The sequence below is a fragment of the Megalopta genalis genome, unplaced genomic scaffold, assembly GCF_051020955.1.
Source record: "Megalopta genalis isolate 19385.01 unplaced genomic scaffold, iyMegGena1_principal scaffold0271, whole genome shotgun sequence".
Lineage (NCBI taxonomy): Eukaryota > Metazoa > Arthropoda > Insecta > Hymenoptera > Halictidae > Megalopta > Megalopta genalis.
The window spans coordinates 38,819-54,392 of NW_027476340.1; the positions used below are offsets into that span (position 1 = coordinate 38,819).

At 40.1% G+C, this 15,574-nt stretch overlaps 1 protein-coding gene across 1 annotated transcript; it reads left to right on the forward strand.

The window, feature by feature from the left end:
* The first annotated feature begins 5,676 nt into the window (after positions 1-5,676).
* Positions 5,677-9,181, forward strand: LOC117217636 (uncharacterized). The gene is made up of 3 exons (XM_076528320.1): positions 5,677-6,021; positions 6,295-8,198; positions 8,653-9,181. The coding sequence occupies exons 1-3, from the start codon at positions 5,677-5,679 to the stop codon at positions 9,179-9,181; spliced, it is 2,778 nt and encodes a 925-aa protein (XP_076384435.1).
* Positions 9,182-15,574: the final 6,393 nt, after the last annotated feature.

Below are 15,574 nucleotides of genomic sequence, written 5' to 3' on the forward strand. Positions count from 1 at the left end.
AATATTTGAAGCTGAACCATTCGCTTCGCATGGATTTGAAGCAAAGCCTTCAACTTCGCATTGATTTGAAGATAAATCATGTGTTTCGCTTGGATTTGAAGCTAACTCTTTTGCTTCGCCTGCATTTGAAGATAAATCATGTATAGCACAAGTATTTGAAGCTAAACCATTTGTATCGCGTGGATTTGAAGCTAAGGGTTCCACTTCGCATTGATTTGAAGCTAACTCGTTTTTTTTCGCCTGTATTTGGAGATAAATCATGTATATCACAAGTATTTAGATCTAAACCATTCGCTTCGCATGGATTTGAAGCAATGCCTTCAACTTCGCATCGATTTGAAGATAAATCATGTGTTTCGCTTGGATTTGAAGCTAACTCGTTTGTTTCGCATGCAGTTGAAGTTAAATCATGTATATCACAAGTATTTGAAGCTAAACCATTTGTTTCGCATGGATTTGAAGACAAGCCTCCTACTTCGCATTAATTTGAAGCTAACTCGTTTGTTTCGCATGCAGTTGAAGCTGAATCATGTATATCACAAGTATTTGAAGCTAAACCATTTCTATCGCATGAATTTGAAGCTAAGCCTCCTATTTCGCATTTATTTGAAGCTAAATCATATGTTTCGCATGGATTTGAAGCTAACTCGTTTTTTTCGCCTGTATTTGAAGATAAATCATGTATATCACAAGTATTTGAAGCTAAACCATTCGCTTCGCGTGGATTTGAAGCAAAGCCTTCAACTTCGCATTGACTTGAAGTTAAATCATGTGTTTCGCTTGGATTTGAAGCTAACACGTTTGTTTCGCATGCAGTTGAAGCTAAATCATGTATATCACAAGTATTTGATGCTAAACCAATTGCTTCGCATGGATTTGAAGATAAGCCGTCTATTTCGCACTGATTTGAAGCTAAATCATATGTTTCGCATGGAATTGAAGCTAACTCGTTTTCTTCGCATGCAGTTGAAGCTAAATCATGTTTATCAAAAGTATTTGAAGCTAAAGCATTTGTTTCGCATGGATTTGAAGCTAAGCCTCCTACTTGACATTGATCTGAATTTAAATCATGTGTTTCTCTTGGATTTGAAGCTAACATGTTTGTTTCGCAAGCAGTTGAAGCTAGATCATGTTTATCACAAGTATCTGAATCTAAACCATCTGTTTCGCAAGAATATGAATCTATGAATCTAAACAATGTGTTTCGCATGAATTTGAAGCCAAATGATGTGTTTCGCATGGTTTTGAAGCTAACTCTTTTGCTTCGCCTGAATTTGAAGCTAAATCATGTATATCACGAGTATTTGAAGCTAATCCGTTTGATTCGCATGGATTTGAAGCTAAGCCTTCTACTTCACATTGATTTGAAGCTATGCCTTCTATTTCGCATTGATTTGAATCTAAATCATGTGTTTCGCTTGGTTTTGAAGCTAACTCGTTTGTTTCGCACGCAGTTGAAGCTAAATCATGTATATCACAAGTATTTGTTTCTAAGCCATTTGTTTCTCATGAATTTGAAGCTAAGCCTTCCACTTCGCATTGATTTGAACCTAAATCATGTGTTTCGCTTGGATTTGAAGGTAAAGCGTTTTTGCGCATGCAGTTGAAGCTAAATCATTTATATCACAAGTATTTGAAGCTAAAGTATTTGTTTCTCATGTATTTGAAGCTAAGCGTTCCACTTCGCATTGATTTGAAGCTAACTCGATTGTTTCGACTGCATTTGAAGCTATATCACTTACATCGCAATTATCTGAAGATAAATCATTTGTTTCTCATGTATTTGAAGCTAAGCCATCTATTTCGCATTTATTTGAAGCTAATTCATATGTTTCGCATGGATTTGAAGCTAAACCATTCGCTTCGCATGAATTTGAAGCTAAGCCTTCTACTTCGCATTGATTTGAATCTAAATCAGGTGTTTCGCTTGGTTTTGAAGCTAACTCGTTTGTTTCGCATGCAGTTGAAGCTAAATCATGTATATCACAAGTATTTGAAGCTAAACCATTTGTTTCGCATGGATTTGAAGATAAGCCTCCTACTTCGCATTAATTTGAAGCTAACTCGATTGATTCGACTGCATTTGAATCTATATCACTTATATCGCAATTATCTGAAGGTAAATCATTTGCTTCTCATGTATTTGAAGCTAAGCCGTCTATATCGCATTGATTTGAAGCTAAATCATATGTTTCTTATGGATTTGAAGCTAACTCGTTTGTTTCGCATGCATTTGCAGCTATATCACTTATATTCGCAAGTATTTGAAGGTCAGTCTTTCGTTTCGCATGAATTTGAAGCTAAGCCTTCTACTTCGCATTGATTTGAATCTAAATCATGTGTTTCGCTTGGTTTTGAAGCTAACTCGTTTTTTTCGCCTGTATTTGGAGATAAATCATGTATATCACAAGTATTTGAAGCTAAACCATTCGCTTCGCATTGATTTGAAGCAAAGCCTTCAACTTCGCATTGATTTGAAGATAAATCATTTGTTTCGCATGGATTTGAAGCTGACTCGTTTGTTTCGCATGCAGTTGAAGCTAAATCATTGTATATCACAAGTGTTTGAAGCTAAACCACTTGTTTCACATTGATTTGATGATAAGCCTTCTACGTCGCATTTATTTGAAGCTAAGCCTTATATTTCGCATTGATTTGAAGGTAAATCATGTGTTTCGCTTGGATTTGAAGCTAACTCGTTTGTTTCGTATGCAGTTGAAGCTAAATCATGTATATCACAAGTATTTGAAGCTAAACCATTTGTTTCGCATGGATTTGAAGATAATCCTCCTACTTCGCATGGATTTGAAGCTAACTCGATTGATTCGACTGCATTTGAATCTATATCACTTATATCGCAATTATCTGAAGATAAATCATTTGTTTCTCATGTATTTGAAGCTAAGCCGTCTATTTCGCATTGATTTGAACCCAAATAATGTGTTTCGCGTGGATTTGAAGCTAACTAGTTTTTTTCGCCTGTATTTGGAGATAAATCATGTATATCACAAGTATTTGAAGCTAAACCATTTGTTTCGCATAGATTTGAAGCTGTGCCTTCTACTTCGCATTGATTTGATGCTAAATCATGTGTTTCCCATGGATTTGAAGCTAACTCGTTTGTTTCGCCTGCATTTGAAGCTATATCACTTATATCGCAAGTGTTACGGCCAAGTGGCCAGGATTTATGGCAGGGGCCATGTGCTTGGGTACCCGGACGGTATGGGTCTGTCCCGGTTGGGTCAATTACGGTTGGGTCTGGCATTGTTCGGGCACGTAGGCCCATCAGCGCGGGATGTCTAGCAGGAGTTATTTTGCCACTCTCCCTCCTAACTCCCGGCCCACCGTTTTGGGGCAGTCTCACTGGATTTGGTATTGCAGTGGTTGGACCGTAATTCCTTGCCGCCCACCCTAGGTCAAGAGAAGTAGTTAGGACCGAGGTGATATTAGGCATGACTCCGGTCCTCTAGGGGACAGACAAGACGGAACAGACAGACAGAAAGCACAGAATATCAGAAGAGTACAGAACATTTTTAGAGCTTCAGAAGAGGACACCTTAGACTTTCAGACAGAACAGAACAGAAGACATAGAGAGATACGCGTAACGGTTAGGTTGCGTGTTACAAATAGAGTACTAGCATTTCATTTAGTCCCACTACAGTGGGTGGTCCTTCGAGTTAGTCGGCACCAAGTGCAATATTCAGAGGATCTCCGTTATCCATCTGATGGGTCCTCAACATTTGGTCCTTCGAGCCGGATCTAAGAACGCACAGACGAAGTGACAGTACATCAGAAGCTACAGCCACGCAGTACAGTGTATCACGAGAGCACCAACACCTGGCTTCAATCAGGAATCTCAGGAGCTCAGTGACGAGAAGTTTCTTCCGGAGGCTACAGCATCCAGAGAAGGCAGTGCATATAGCTTCAGAGCAGTGCAACACCACAGAAGTCCAGCAACACAGCAGGACAATCACGCAGCAGCTCAACATCATTGCAGAACAACGGAGCATCCCAGTGCAGCCAACAGGCATCGACAGCAGTACCAAGTGTCCCAGCCCAAGTGATAAGTACTTTTATAGTCCCATTTGCGTCAGTAAATCACTATGGCGGAAGATCTCAAACCGTTGATGATCGAGCGCGGAACGGTCAAGGCTGCACTCACGCGGTTATGACATTTATTTGCAAATTCGCGACCACGACCTCGGTGGGATCTCTTAAGTAACGGTTAGATGCAAATGTATGTCTCCTTGACAATTTTAATAGAGTTCAAACGAGAATCGAAATACTCGTAGCTGGAACGGACGCCGAAGCAGCGCACGCGATCGAGCGCGAAGAATTCGAGACGGCGTATTTTCATCTGATAGATAAAGTCGAAATAGTCATTGCCCGTGCCACTCCGGAGCAGAGTAGGATAACCACGAACAGCCCGATATCCGCGCAGACTGCAGATACCGCAATAAACGTTAAATTACCGACACTGCAACTGCCTTCCTTTGATGGCAATTACAGTGATTGGGTGAAATTTAAAGACACATTTACATCAGTGATTCACGAGAATAATTCATTAACAGACATACAACGGTTCCATTATTTAAATACCTCACTCAAGGGGGTAGCGGCTTGTGTGATTCAAGCGTTAGGCGTGTCCGGAACAAATTACAGACATGCATGGGAATTACTCAAGTCGCGATATGAAGATTCCACAAGTCTCAAGCGGCATCATGTAAATTCATTACTTGATTTAAAATCCATTCAAAGGGAATCAGACATCACATTGCGGGAATTTCTGGACGAAGCTACAAATCATAGAATAGCGTTAATGTCTTTGGGTGAATCGGTTGAAACTTGGGATACCATGTTAGTTCCATTATTGTCCAGAAAGTTAGGTCAAGTGTCCATGAGAGAATGGGAAAGGAGAATAATATCTCAGTCGAAAATGCCTACATTTGGTCAATTATCTGCGTTTATAGAAGAACGTTCCAAATATTTAGCAAATATCGCGGTCAGTGTTCAGGTAGCTGCATCCAGGGTCGACCAGCGACCTCGAGGAACAAATAATACCCCTCGTTACAACTACATAGCTTCGCATGTAGTTAACTCAGCCGGGTGCCCCGCATGCAAGGCCAATCACGCGATATATAACTGTGAGAAATTTAAGAACAGCGATTTAAATACAAAAACAAAGATAGTGCAAGAAGCCCGGCTGTGTTTCAATTGTTTGTCATCGGCACATCGGGTACGGGCGTGTACACGGAGTCATTGCAAACAGTGTGGAAGGAAGCATCATTCCTTATTACATAATCCCGAATTCAAACGCGCAGAAGAAGGCTACGCGGCTACAGGAGAATCAGATTCGCGAGAACCCCCAGTACTCACAGCTAACGTAGCAAATACAATAGGGCATGCCGTATTATCAACAGCAATAGTTTATGTCAAGGACAAGGGGGGTCACATAAATGCAGGGTATTATCAGATTCGGGATCTCAAGCAAATTTTATAACCACGGAATTTTGCAAACGACTCGGCATCAAACCGACTGCAATAAGTTCAACAGTGACAGGATTAGGAAGGGCAGTAAATTCCATAGAAGGTAGAGCAACATTAACAATTCATTCACGATATAATAAATCTCAACACACGGTACAATGCCTATCAATAGAAACCATCACGTCAGACATGCCCAATTTTCAGATACATAGAGAAAAAATAGAAATTCCAAGTCACATAGAGCTAGCCGATCCAGAATTCCATTTACAACGGCCAATAGATATACTCATTGGAGCAGGTCTATTTTGGACATTGCTATGTGTCGGTCAACATAAATCAACTTCCAACCTGCTCTTGCAAAAGATCCAACTCGGTTGGGTTTTGGGAGGCACTCCTACCTGGGCAGACAAGAAATTATCACAAGACAATAAGTGTTGTTTAGCCACACTCAATGACCTACAATCTCAATTAGAGAGGTTTTGGGACATAGAGGAACTAACCCCAAGCGATACTAGGTTAATCGATGAATGCGAGGCACATTTTAGGGAAACCATAAGACGAGACACGGACGGTAGATATATCGTTAGAATACCGTTTAAATCCAACGCAAATGAATTAGGTACTTCGCGAGCGCAAGCTGAACGGCGGTTATAATCGTTAGAAAGGTGGTTAGCAAGATATCCAGAAAAAAGTCAGCAGTATACAGAATTCATGTCAGAATATGAGACGTTAGGGCATATGTCGCGCATTGTAGAAGGTACACACGAGCAATCCGCCTACTAACTTCCCCACCACGCTGTATTCAAGGAAGGCAGCACGACAACGAAGCTTCGTGTTGTGTTCGATGGATCAGCAAAATCCTCATCAGACCTTGCATTGAACGACATCCAATTAGTGGGCCCTACAGTTCAAAGCGATTTAATTTCCATTTTAATTCGTTTTCGATATAATCGGTACGTCCTGTCGGCCGATATTGCTAAAATGTATCGACAAATTTTAGTTCATCCAGCAGATAGGAAGTATCAAAGACTTTTGTGGCGAGCACAGCCCCATCTCCCAGTCCAAGAGTACGAGTTAAACACAGTAACTTATGATACAGCATCCGCTCCTTTCCTAGCGACTCGTACTCTGCACGAAATTGGACTGACCTGTGCTCACACATTTCCGACGAGCAGTAAGGTTATAATCAATGATTTTTACGTAGACGATTTATTAACTGGGGCTCAAACAGAACAGGAAATAGAAACGCTGAAAAGGGAGCTGACGCAAATTCTATCACAAGCAGGTATGGACCTTCGTAAATGGGCAAGCAATTGCCCGACAGTTACAGCAACAGACAGTACAGAGAGAAATCGCGAAATCGCCGTAGATAAAGACCCAAAAACGTTAGGCCTCTTGTGGTCACCGACGACCGACCACTTAATGTTTAGAGTAGAATCCCCACAGAACCAGCGTGTCACAAAACGTACTATTCTTTCTGAAATAGCTCAAATTTTTGACCCGTTAGGTCTAATATCCCCCATTGTAATAGTCGCAAAATTGATCCTACAACAACTATGGCAGACTCAGATAGGTTGGGATCAATCAATACCGCAGAACCTGCATAGTCAATGGCTCCAATACCGCCAAGATATTAGCAAGGTAGGAGCAATGAACATCTCGCGATGTGCAATTTCAGAGTGTTTAGATGATATAGAACTGCACGGGTTTTCAGACGCGTCCGAGAAGGCGTACGGGGCTTGTGTTTACCTGCGCTCTAGGGATCTGTCAGGTAGTTGGGTAACGCGCTTATTGTGTGCAAAGTCCAGAGTCGCACCGCTCAAAACCATTTCATTACCGAGATTAGAATTATGCGGTGCATTATTACTAGCAAATGTAGTAAGCAAAGTTAGAATAGCATTAGACACAGTAAGGTTTAAGGAATACCTGTGGACAGATTCGACGATCACTCTCGCCTGGCTTCGAAGCTCCCCAAACAAATGGAAAACCTTCGTAGCCAATAGAGTATCGCAAATTCAAGGTTTAACGTCAAGTGATAGTTGGAGACATGTAGCCTCTGAAGACAACCCGGCAGATTTAATTTCGCGAGGCACAAAACCAGGTACATTACAGAACACAACCATTTGGTGGGACGGTCCCACCTGGTTACGTCAGAGCTCAAGTCTATGGCCTAGCGCGTTAGATAACCCTATCGACGTTCCGGAAGAGAAGGAAAGGAAACCGGTTATGTTGACTATATCGACTGCAGAGAGTAGCATTGTCAGGATATTTTCAACCTATACGCGATTACTCAGAAGCATAGCATACTGTCTCAGATTTGCCAAATTTATGAGAAATCGAGTTAAAAAATTAGAAGGTGACGCATCAGGTTCGCTAATAACGGGTTCATTGACAACAATAGAAATCAATGCAGCGAGAACACGTTTGGAATTACTTGCGCAAAGGGAGGCATTTTCGACAGAGATCAGATTAGTACAAACGCAACAAGCACTTCCAAATTCCAGTGCGCTACGGTCCCTAAATGTATTTCTGGACAATGGCGGACTACTCAGGGTGGGCGGAAGACTATCCAACGCACCCATAGACTACGATCAAAAACATCCGATCATATTGCCACCAAAGCATCCGCTAACGGATTTAATAATCAAATGCGAACATCACAGGTTAATGCATGCGGGATGTCAGGCTGTTTTAACGTCATTACAAACAAGGTATTGTTTAGTCTCAGCAAAACATAATGTAAAACGAAACATACGGAAATGTGTACGGTGCTTTAAAACAAACCCATTGAGTCAAACCTATCAGATGGGTCAATTACCTGCGTCGAGAGTCACCCCAGTGCGACGTTTTTTTACCTGTGGAGTCGATTACGCAGGCCCATTTTTTACAAAGGAAAGAACGAGAAGCAAGGTAACAGTCAAGGCATACCTATGCATTTTTGTATGTTTCGTTACGAAGGCCGTACATTTAGAATTAGCTACCGACTTGAGTACCGACGCTTTCATAAACTGTTTCCGGCGTTTTATTGCCCGACGGGGACGATGTCATTGTATCATATCCGATAACGGTACAAACTTCATTGGGGCGCGGAATGAGCTAGTTGAGCTAAATATCTTAATTAAGGACAAACAACACAACGAAAAAATTGCAAACGCACTAAGACAGGAATCCATCGAATGGCGATTATCCACACTTTGGTGGATTGTGGGAGGGAGCGGTCAAATCTCCTAAATACCACCTCACACGCGTTATAGGAGATCAGAGGTTCACGTTCGAAGAGCTATATACGTTACTGACGCAAATAGAATCCAGTTTAAATACACGTCCACTTTCACCATTATCCTCAGATCCCACAGATCTAAACCCTTTGACTCCTGGGCATTTTTTAATTGGTACTGCCCTTACAACACTGCCATCTGATGACCTACGAGATATCAAGGTCACTCGACTCAACAGATACCAGCTAATCCAGCAAATGGTCCAGCATTTCTGGCAAAGGTGGCAGCGGGAATGTATACAACAGTTACAGCAACGACACAAATGGCAGCATTCCACCACGTCGAAATTAGCCGTGGATTCCTTGGTAATCATCAAGGAGGACAATCTACCCCCGTTACAGTGGAGCATGGGAAGAATCGTTCAGGTACACCCTGGTACAGATGGAGTGATTCGTGTCGCAACAGTCAGAACGTGAACCGGAACAATTAAACGACCCGTGACAAAATTGTGTATAATACCTTTAGATCACTTAGAAATGTCACACGAGGTGTAGCGCAACTATGTATAGTGTAAATTTCGATCATTGTAAATATTGTAATATTCACACAGAATACGTAGATTGTAATCAAATCATAAGCTTACACTTATATGGGTTATCAAATATAGACATAGTTGAACATGCGATGCATGTTCAAGGTGGGCGGTATGTTCCGGCCAAGTGGCCACGATTTATGGCAGGGGCCATGTGCTTCGGTACCCGGACGGTATGGGTCCGGCCCGGGCCGTTCCCGGGCACATGCAGCACCTTCATAACGTCTCCTGGTCCTTGATTACGGTCCAGTCAATTACGGTTGGGTCTGGCATTGTTCGGGCACGTAGGCCCATCAGCGCGGGATGTCTAGCAGGAGTTATTTTGCCACTCTCCCTCCTAACTCCCGGCCCACCGTTTTGGGGCAGTCTCACTAGATTTGGGATTGCAGTGATTGGACCGTAATTCCTTGCCGCCCGCACTAGGTAAAGAGAAGTAGGGAGGACCGAGGTGATATTAGGCATGACTCCGATCCTCTAGGGGACAGAAAACACGGAACAGACAGACAGAAAGCACAGAACATCAGAAAAGTACAGAACATTTTTAGAGCTTCAGAAGAGGACACCTTAGACTTTCAGACAGAACAGAACACAAGACATAGAGAGATACGCATAACGGTTAGGTTGCGTGTTACAAATAGAGTACTAGCATTTCATTTAGTCCGACTACAGTGGGTGGTCCTTCGAGTTAGTCGGCACCAAGTGCAATATTCAGAGGATCTCCGTCATAAATCTGATGAGTCCTCAACAGCAAGTATTTGAAGCTAAACCATTTGTTTCGCATGGATTTGAAGCTAAGCCATCTACTTCGCATTGATTTGAAGCTGAATCATGTGTTCCGCTTGGATTTGAAGTTCACTCGTTTGTTTGGCCTGCATTTGAAGCTATATCACTTATATCGCAAGTATATGAATCTAAATAATCTGTGTCGCATTGATTTGAAGCTGAATCATGTGTTTCGCATTGATTTGAAGATAACTCGTTTGTTTAGCATGAAGTTGAAGCTAACTCATGTATATCACAAGTATTTGAAGCTAAACCATTTGTTTCGCAAGAATTTGAAGATAAGCCTTCTGCTTCGCATTGATTTGAAGCTAACTCGTTTGTTTCGCATGCATTTGAAGCTATATCACTTATATCGCAAGTATTTGAAGCTAAACCATTCGTTTCGCATGGATTTGAATCTAAGCCATCTACTTCGCATTGATTTGAAGCAGAATCATGTGTTTCGCTTGGATTTGAAGTTCACTCGTTTGTTTCGCCTGCATTTATAGCTATATCACTTATATCGCAAGTATATGAATCTAAATAATGTGTATCGCACGGATTTGATGCTAATACTTCTACTTCGCATTGATTTGAAGATAAATAATGTGTTTCGCATGGATTTGAAGATAACTCGTTTGTTTAGCATGCAGTTGAATCTATGTCACTTATGTCGCAAGTATATGAATCTAAATAATTTGTGTGGCATGGATTTGATGCCACACAAATCCATAAATCTAAGCCTTCTACTTCGCATAGATTTCAAGCTATATCAAGTGTGTCGCATGGATTTAAAGCTAATTCGAGTGTTTCGCCTGCATTTGAAGCTATGTCACTTATATTCGCAAGTATTTGAAGCTAAATCATTTGTGTCGCATGGATTTGATGCTAAGCCTACGGCTTCGCATTGATTTGAATCTAAATCATGTGTTTCGCATGGATGTAAAGCAAACTCGTGTGTTTCGCCTGCATTCGAAATTATATCACGTATAAGCGCAAGTATTTGAAGCTAAATCATCTGTGTCGCATGGATTTGAAGCTAAGCCTTCTACTTCGCATTGATTTGAAGCTACATCATGCGTTTCGCATGAATTTGAAGCTAACTCGTGTGTTTGTCCTGCATTTGAAGCTATATCACTTATACTCGCAAGTATTTGAAGCTAAATCATTTGTGTCGCATGGATTTGATGCTAACTCGTTTGTATCGCATGCAGTTGATGCTAAATCATGTGTTTCGCTTGGATTTGAAGCTAACTGGTATGTTTCGCCTGCATTTGAACCTATATCACTTATATTCGCAGGTATTTGAAGCTAAACTATTGGTTTTGCATGGATTTGAAACTAATACTTCTATTTCGCATTGATTTGAAGCTGAATCATACGTTTTGCATGGATTAGAATCTAACTCGTTGGTTTGCCTGCATTCGAAGCTATAACACTGATATTCGCAAGTATTTCAAGGTCAATCATTCGTTTCGCATGGATTTGAAGCTAAGCCTTCTACTTCTCATTGATTTGAAGCTAAATCATGTGTTTCGCATGAATTTGAAGCCAGCTCGTTGGTTTCTCATGCAGTTGAAGCTAAATCATGTATATAACAAGTATGTGAAGCTAAACCATTTTATTCGCATGGATTTGAAGCTAAGCGTTCTACTTCGCATTGATTTCAAGGCTAAATCATGTATTCGCTTGGATTTGAAGCCAACTCGTTTGATTCGCATGCAGTTGAAGCTAAATCATGTATATCACAATTATTTGAAGCTGAACCAATTGTTTCGCGTGAATTTGAAGCTAAGCCTTCTACTGCGCATTGATTTGAAGCTAAATCATGTGTTTCGCTTGGATTTGAAGCTAACTCGTTTGTTTCGCCTGCATTTGAACCAATATCACTTATATTCTCCAGTATTTGAAGATAAATCATTCGTTTCGCATGGATTTGAAGCTAAGCCTCCTCCTTCGTATTGATTTGAAGCTAAATCATGTATTCGCTTGGATTTGAAGCCAACTCGTTTGTTTCGCCTGCAGTTGAAGCTAAATCATGTATATCACAATTATTTGAAGCTGAACCATTTGTTTCGCATGGATTTGAAGCTAAGCCTTCTACTTCGCATTTATTTTATGCTAAATCACGTGTTTCGCATTGATTTGAAAATACCTCGTTTGTTTCGTCTGCATTTTAACCAATATCACTTATATTCGCCAGTATTTGAAGATAAATCATTCGTTTCGCATGGATTTGAAGCTAAGCCTCCTACTTCGTATTGATTTGAAGCTAAATCATGTGTTCACTTGGTTTTGAAGTCAACTCGTTCGTATCGCCTGCAGTTGAAGCTAAATCATGTATATCACAATTATTTGAAGCTGAACCATTTGTTTGGCATGGATTTGAAGCTAAGCCTTCTACATCGCATTTATTTGATGCCAAGTCACGTGTTTCGCATTGGTTTGAAGATAACTCGTTTGTTTCGCCTGCATTTGAACCAATATCACTTATATTCGCCAGTATTTGAAGATAAATCATTCGTTTCGCATGGATTTGAAGCTATGCCACCTACTTCGTATTGATTTGAAGCTAAATCATGTGTTTCGCTTGGATTTGTGGCTAACACGTTTGTTTCGAATGCAGTTGAATCTAAATGATGTATATCACATATATTTGAAGCTGAACAATTGTTTCGCATGAATATTAAGCTAAACCATGTGTTTCGAATGAATTTGAAGCTAAATCATGTGTTTTGCATGGATTTGAATCTAACTCGATTGTTTCGCCTGCATTTGAAGCTACATCATGTATATCACAAGTATGTGAAGCTAAACCATTTAATTCGCATGGATTTGAAGCTAAGCCTTCTACTTCGCATTGATTTGAAGCTAAATCATGTGTTTCGCATGAATATTAAGCTAAACCAAGTGTTTCGCATGAATTTGTAGATAAATCATGTTTTTCACATGGATTTGAAGCTAAATCATGTGTTTCGCATGGATTTGAAACTAAGCCTTCTACTTCTCATTGATTTGTAGCTGATTCACGTGAGTAGCATGAGTTTGAGTCTAACTCGTTTGTTTCGCATGCAGTTGAAGCTAAATCATGTATATAACAAGTATTAGAAGCTAAATCATTTGTGTCGCATGGTTTTGAAGCTAAGCCTTGTACTTCGCATCGATTTGAAGCTAAATCATGCGTTTCGCATGGATTTGAAGCTAACTCGTTTGTTTCGCATGCAGTTGAAGCTAAATCATGTATATAACAAGTATTAGAAGCTAAATCATTTGTTTCGCATGGATTTGAAGATAAGCCTTTTACTTCGCATTGATTTGGAGATAAATCATGTGTTTCGCATGGATTTAAAGCTATCACGTTTCTTTCGCATGCAGTTGAAGCTAAATCATGTATATCACAAGTATTTGAAGCTGAACCATTTGTTTCTCATGTATGTGAATCTAAGCCTACCACTTCGCATTGATTTGAAGCTAAATCATGTGTTACGCATGGATTTGATGCGAACTCGTTCGTTTCGCATGCAGTTGAAGCTTAATCATGAATAAACAAGTATTTGAAGCTAAACCATTTGATTCGCATGGATTTGAAACTGAGACTTCTACTTCGCATTCATTTGAAGCTGAATCATGTGATTCGCTTGGATTTGAAGCAAACTCGTTTGATTCGAATGCAGTTGAAGCTAAATACTGTATACTACAAGTATTTGAAGCTAAACCATTTGCTTCGCATGGATTTGAAGCTAAGCCTACTACTTCGCACTGATTTGCAACTAAATCATGTGTTTCGCTTGGATTTGAAGATAACTCGTTTGTTTCGCATGTAGTCGAGGCTATATCACTTACATTCGCAAGTATTTGAAGCTAAATCATTTGTGTCGCATGGGTTTGATGCTAAGCCTACGTCTTCGCATTGATTTGAATCTAAATCATGTGTTTCGCATGGATGTAAAGCAAACTCGTGTGTTTCGCCTGCATTCGAAGTTATATCACGTATAATCGCAAGTATTTGAAGCTAATTCATATATGTCGCATGGATTTGAAGCTAAGCCTTCTACTTCGCATTGATTTGAAGCTACATCATGCGTTTCGCATGAATTTGAAGCTAACTCGTTTGTTTCGCATGCATTTGAAGCTATATCACTTATATTCGCAAGTATTTGAAGGTCAATCATTCGTTTCGCATGAATTTGAAGCAAAGCCATCTACTTCGCATTAATTGGAAGCTTAATCATGTGTTTCGCTTGGATTTGAAGCTAACTCGTTTGTATCGCATGCAGTTGACGCTAAATCATGTATATCACAAGTATTTGAAGCAAAACCATTTGTTTCGCAAGAATTTGAAGCTAAGCCTTCTACTTCGCATTGATTTGAAGCTAAATCATGTGTTACGCTTGGATTTGAAACTGAGCCTACTACTTTGCATTGATTGGAAGCTATATCTTGTGTTTGGTATGGATTTGAAGCTAACACGGTTGATTGCCTGCATTCGAATTTATATCACGTATAATCGCGAGTATTTGAAGCTCAGTCATCCGTTTCGCATGGATTTGAAGCTAATTCGATCGTTTCGCCTGCATTATTCGATGATAAATCATGAGTTTCGCTTGGATTTGAAGCTGAATCGTTTGTTTCTCCTGCATTTGAAGCTAAATCATGTATATCACAAGTATTTGCAGCTAAACCTATTGTTTCGCATTGATTTGAAGCTAAGACTTCTACGTATCACTGATTTGAAGCTAAATCATGTGTTTGGTTTGGATTTGAAGGTAACACGTTAGTTTCGCAAGCAGATGAAGCTAAACCAAGTATATCACAAGTATTTGAATATGAACCATTTGATTCTCGTGAAAATTAAGCTAAACCATGTGTTTCGCACAAATAATAAGCTAAACCAAGTGTTTCGCATGAATTTGAAGATAAATCATGTGCTTCACATGGATTTGAAGCTGAATCGTTTGTTTCGCCTGCATTTGTAGCTATATCACTTATATCGCAAGTATTTGAAGCCTCTACTTCGCATTGATTTGCAGCTAAATCATGTGTTCCGCTTGGATTTGAATCGAACGCGTTTGTTTCGCATTCAGTTGAAGCTAAATCATGTATATCACAAGTATTTGTAGCAAAACCATTTGTTTCGCATGGATTTGAAGCTAAGCCTTCTACTTCCCATTGATTTGAAGATAAATCATGCGTTTCGCATGGATTTGAAGCTAACTCGTTTGTTTCGCATGCAGTTGAAGGTAAATCATGTATATCACAAGTATTTGTATCAAAACCATTTGTTTCGCATGGATTTGAAGCTAAGCCTTCTACTTCCCATTGATTTGAAGATAAATCATGCGTTTCGCATGGATTTGAAGCTAACTCGTTTGTTTCGCATGCAGTTGAAGCTAAATCATGTATATCACAAGTATTTGTATCAAAACCATTTGTTTCGCATGGATTTGAAGCTAAGCCTTCTACTTCGCATTGATTTGAAGATAAATCATGCGTTTCGCATGGATTTGAAGCTAAC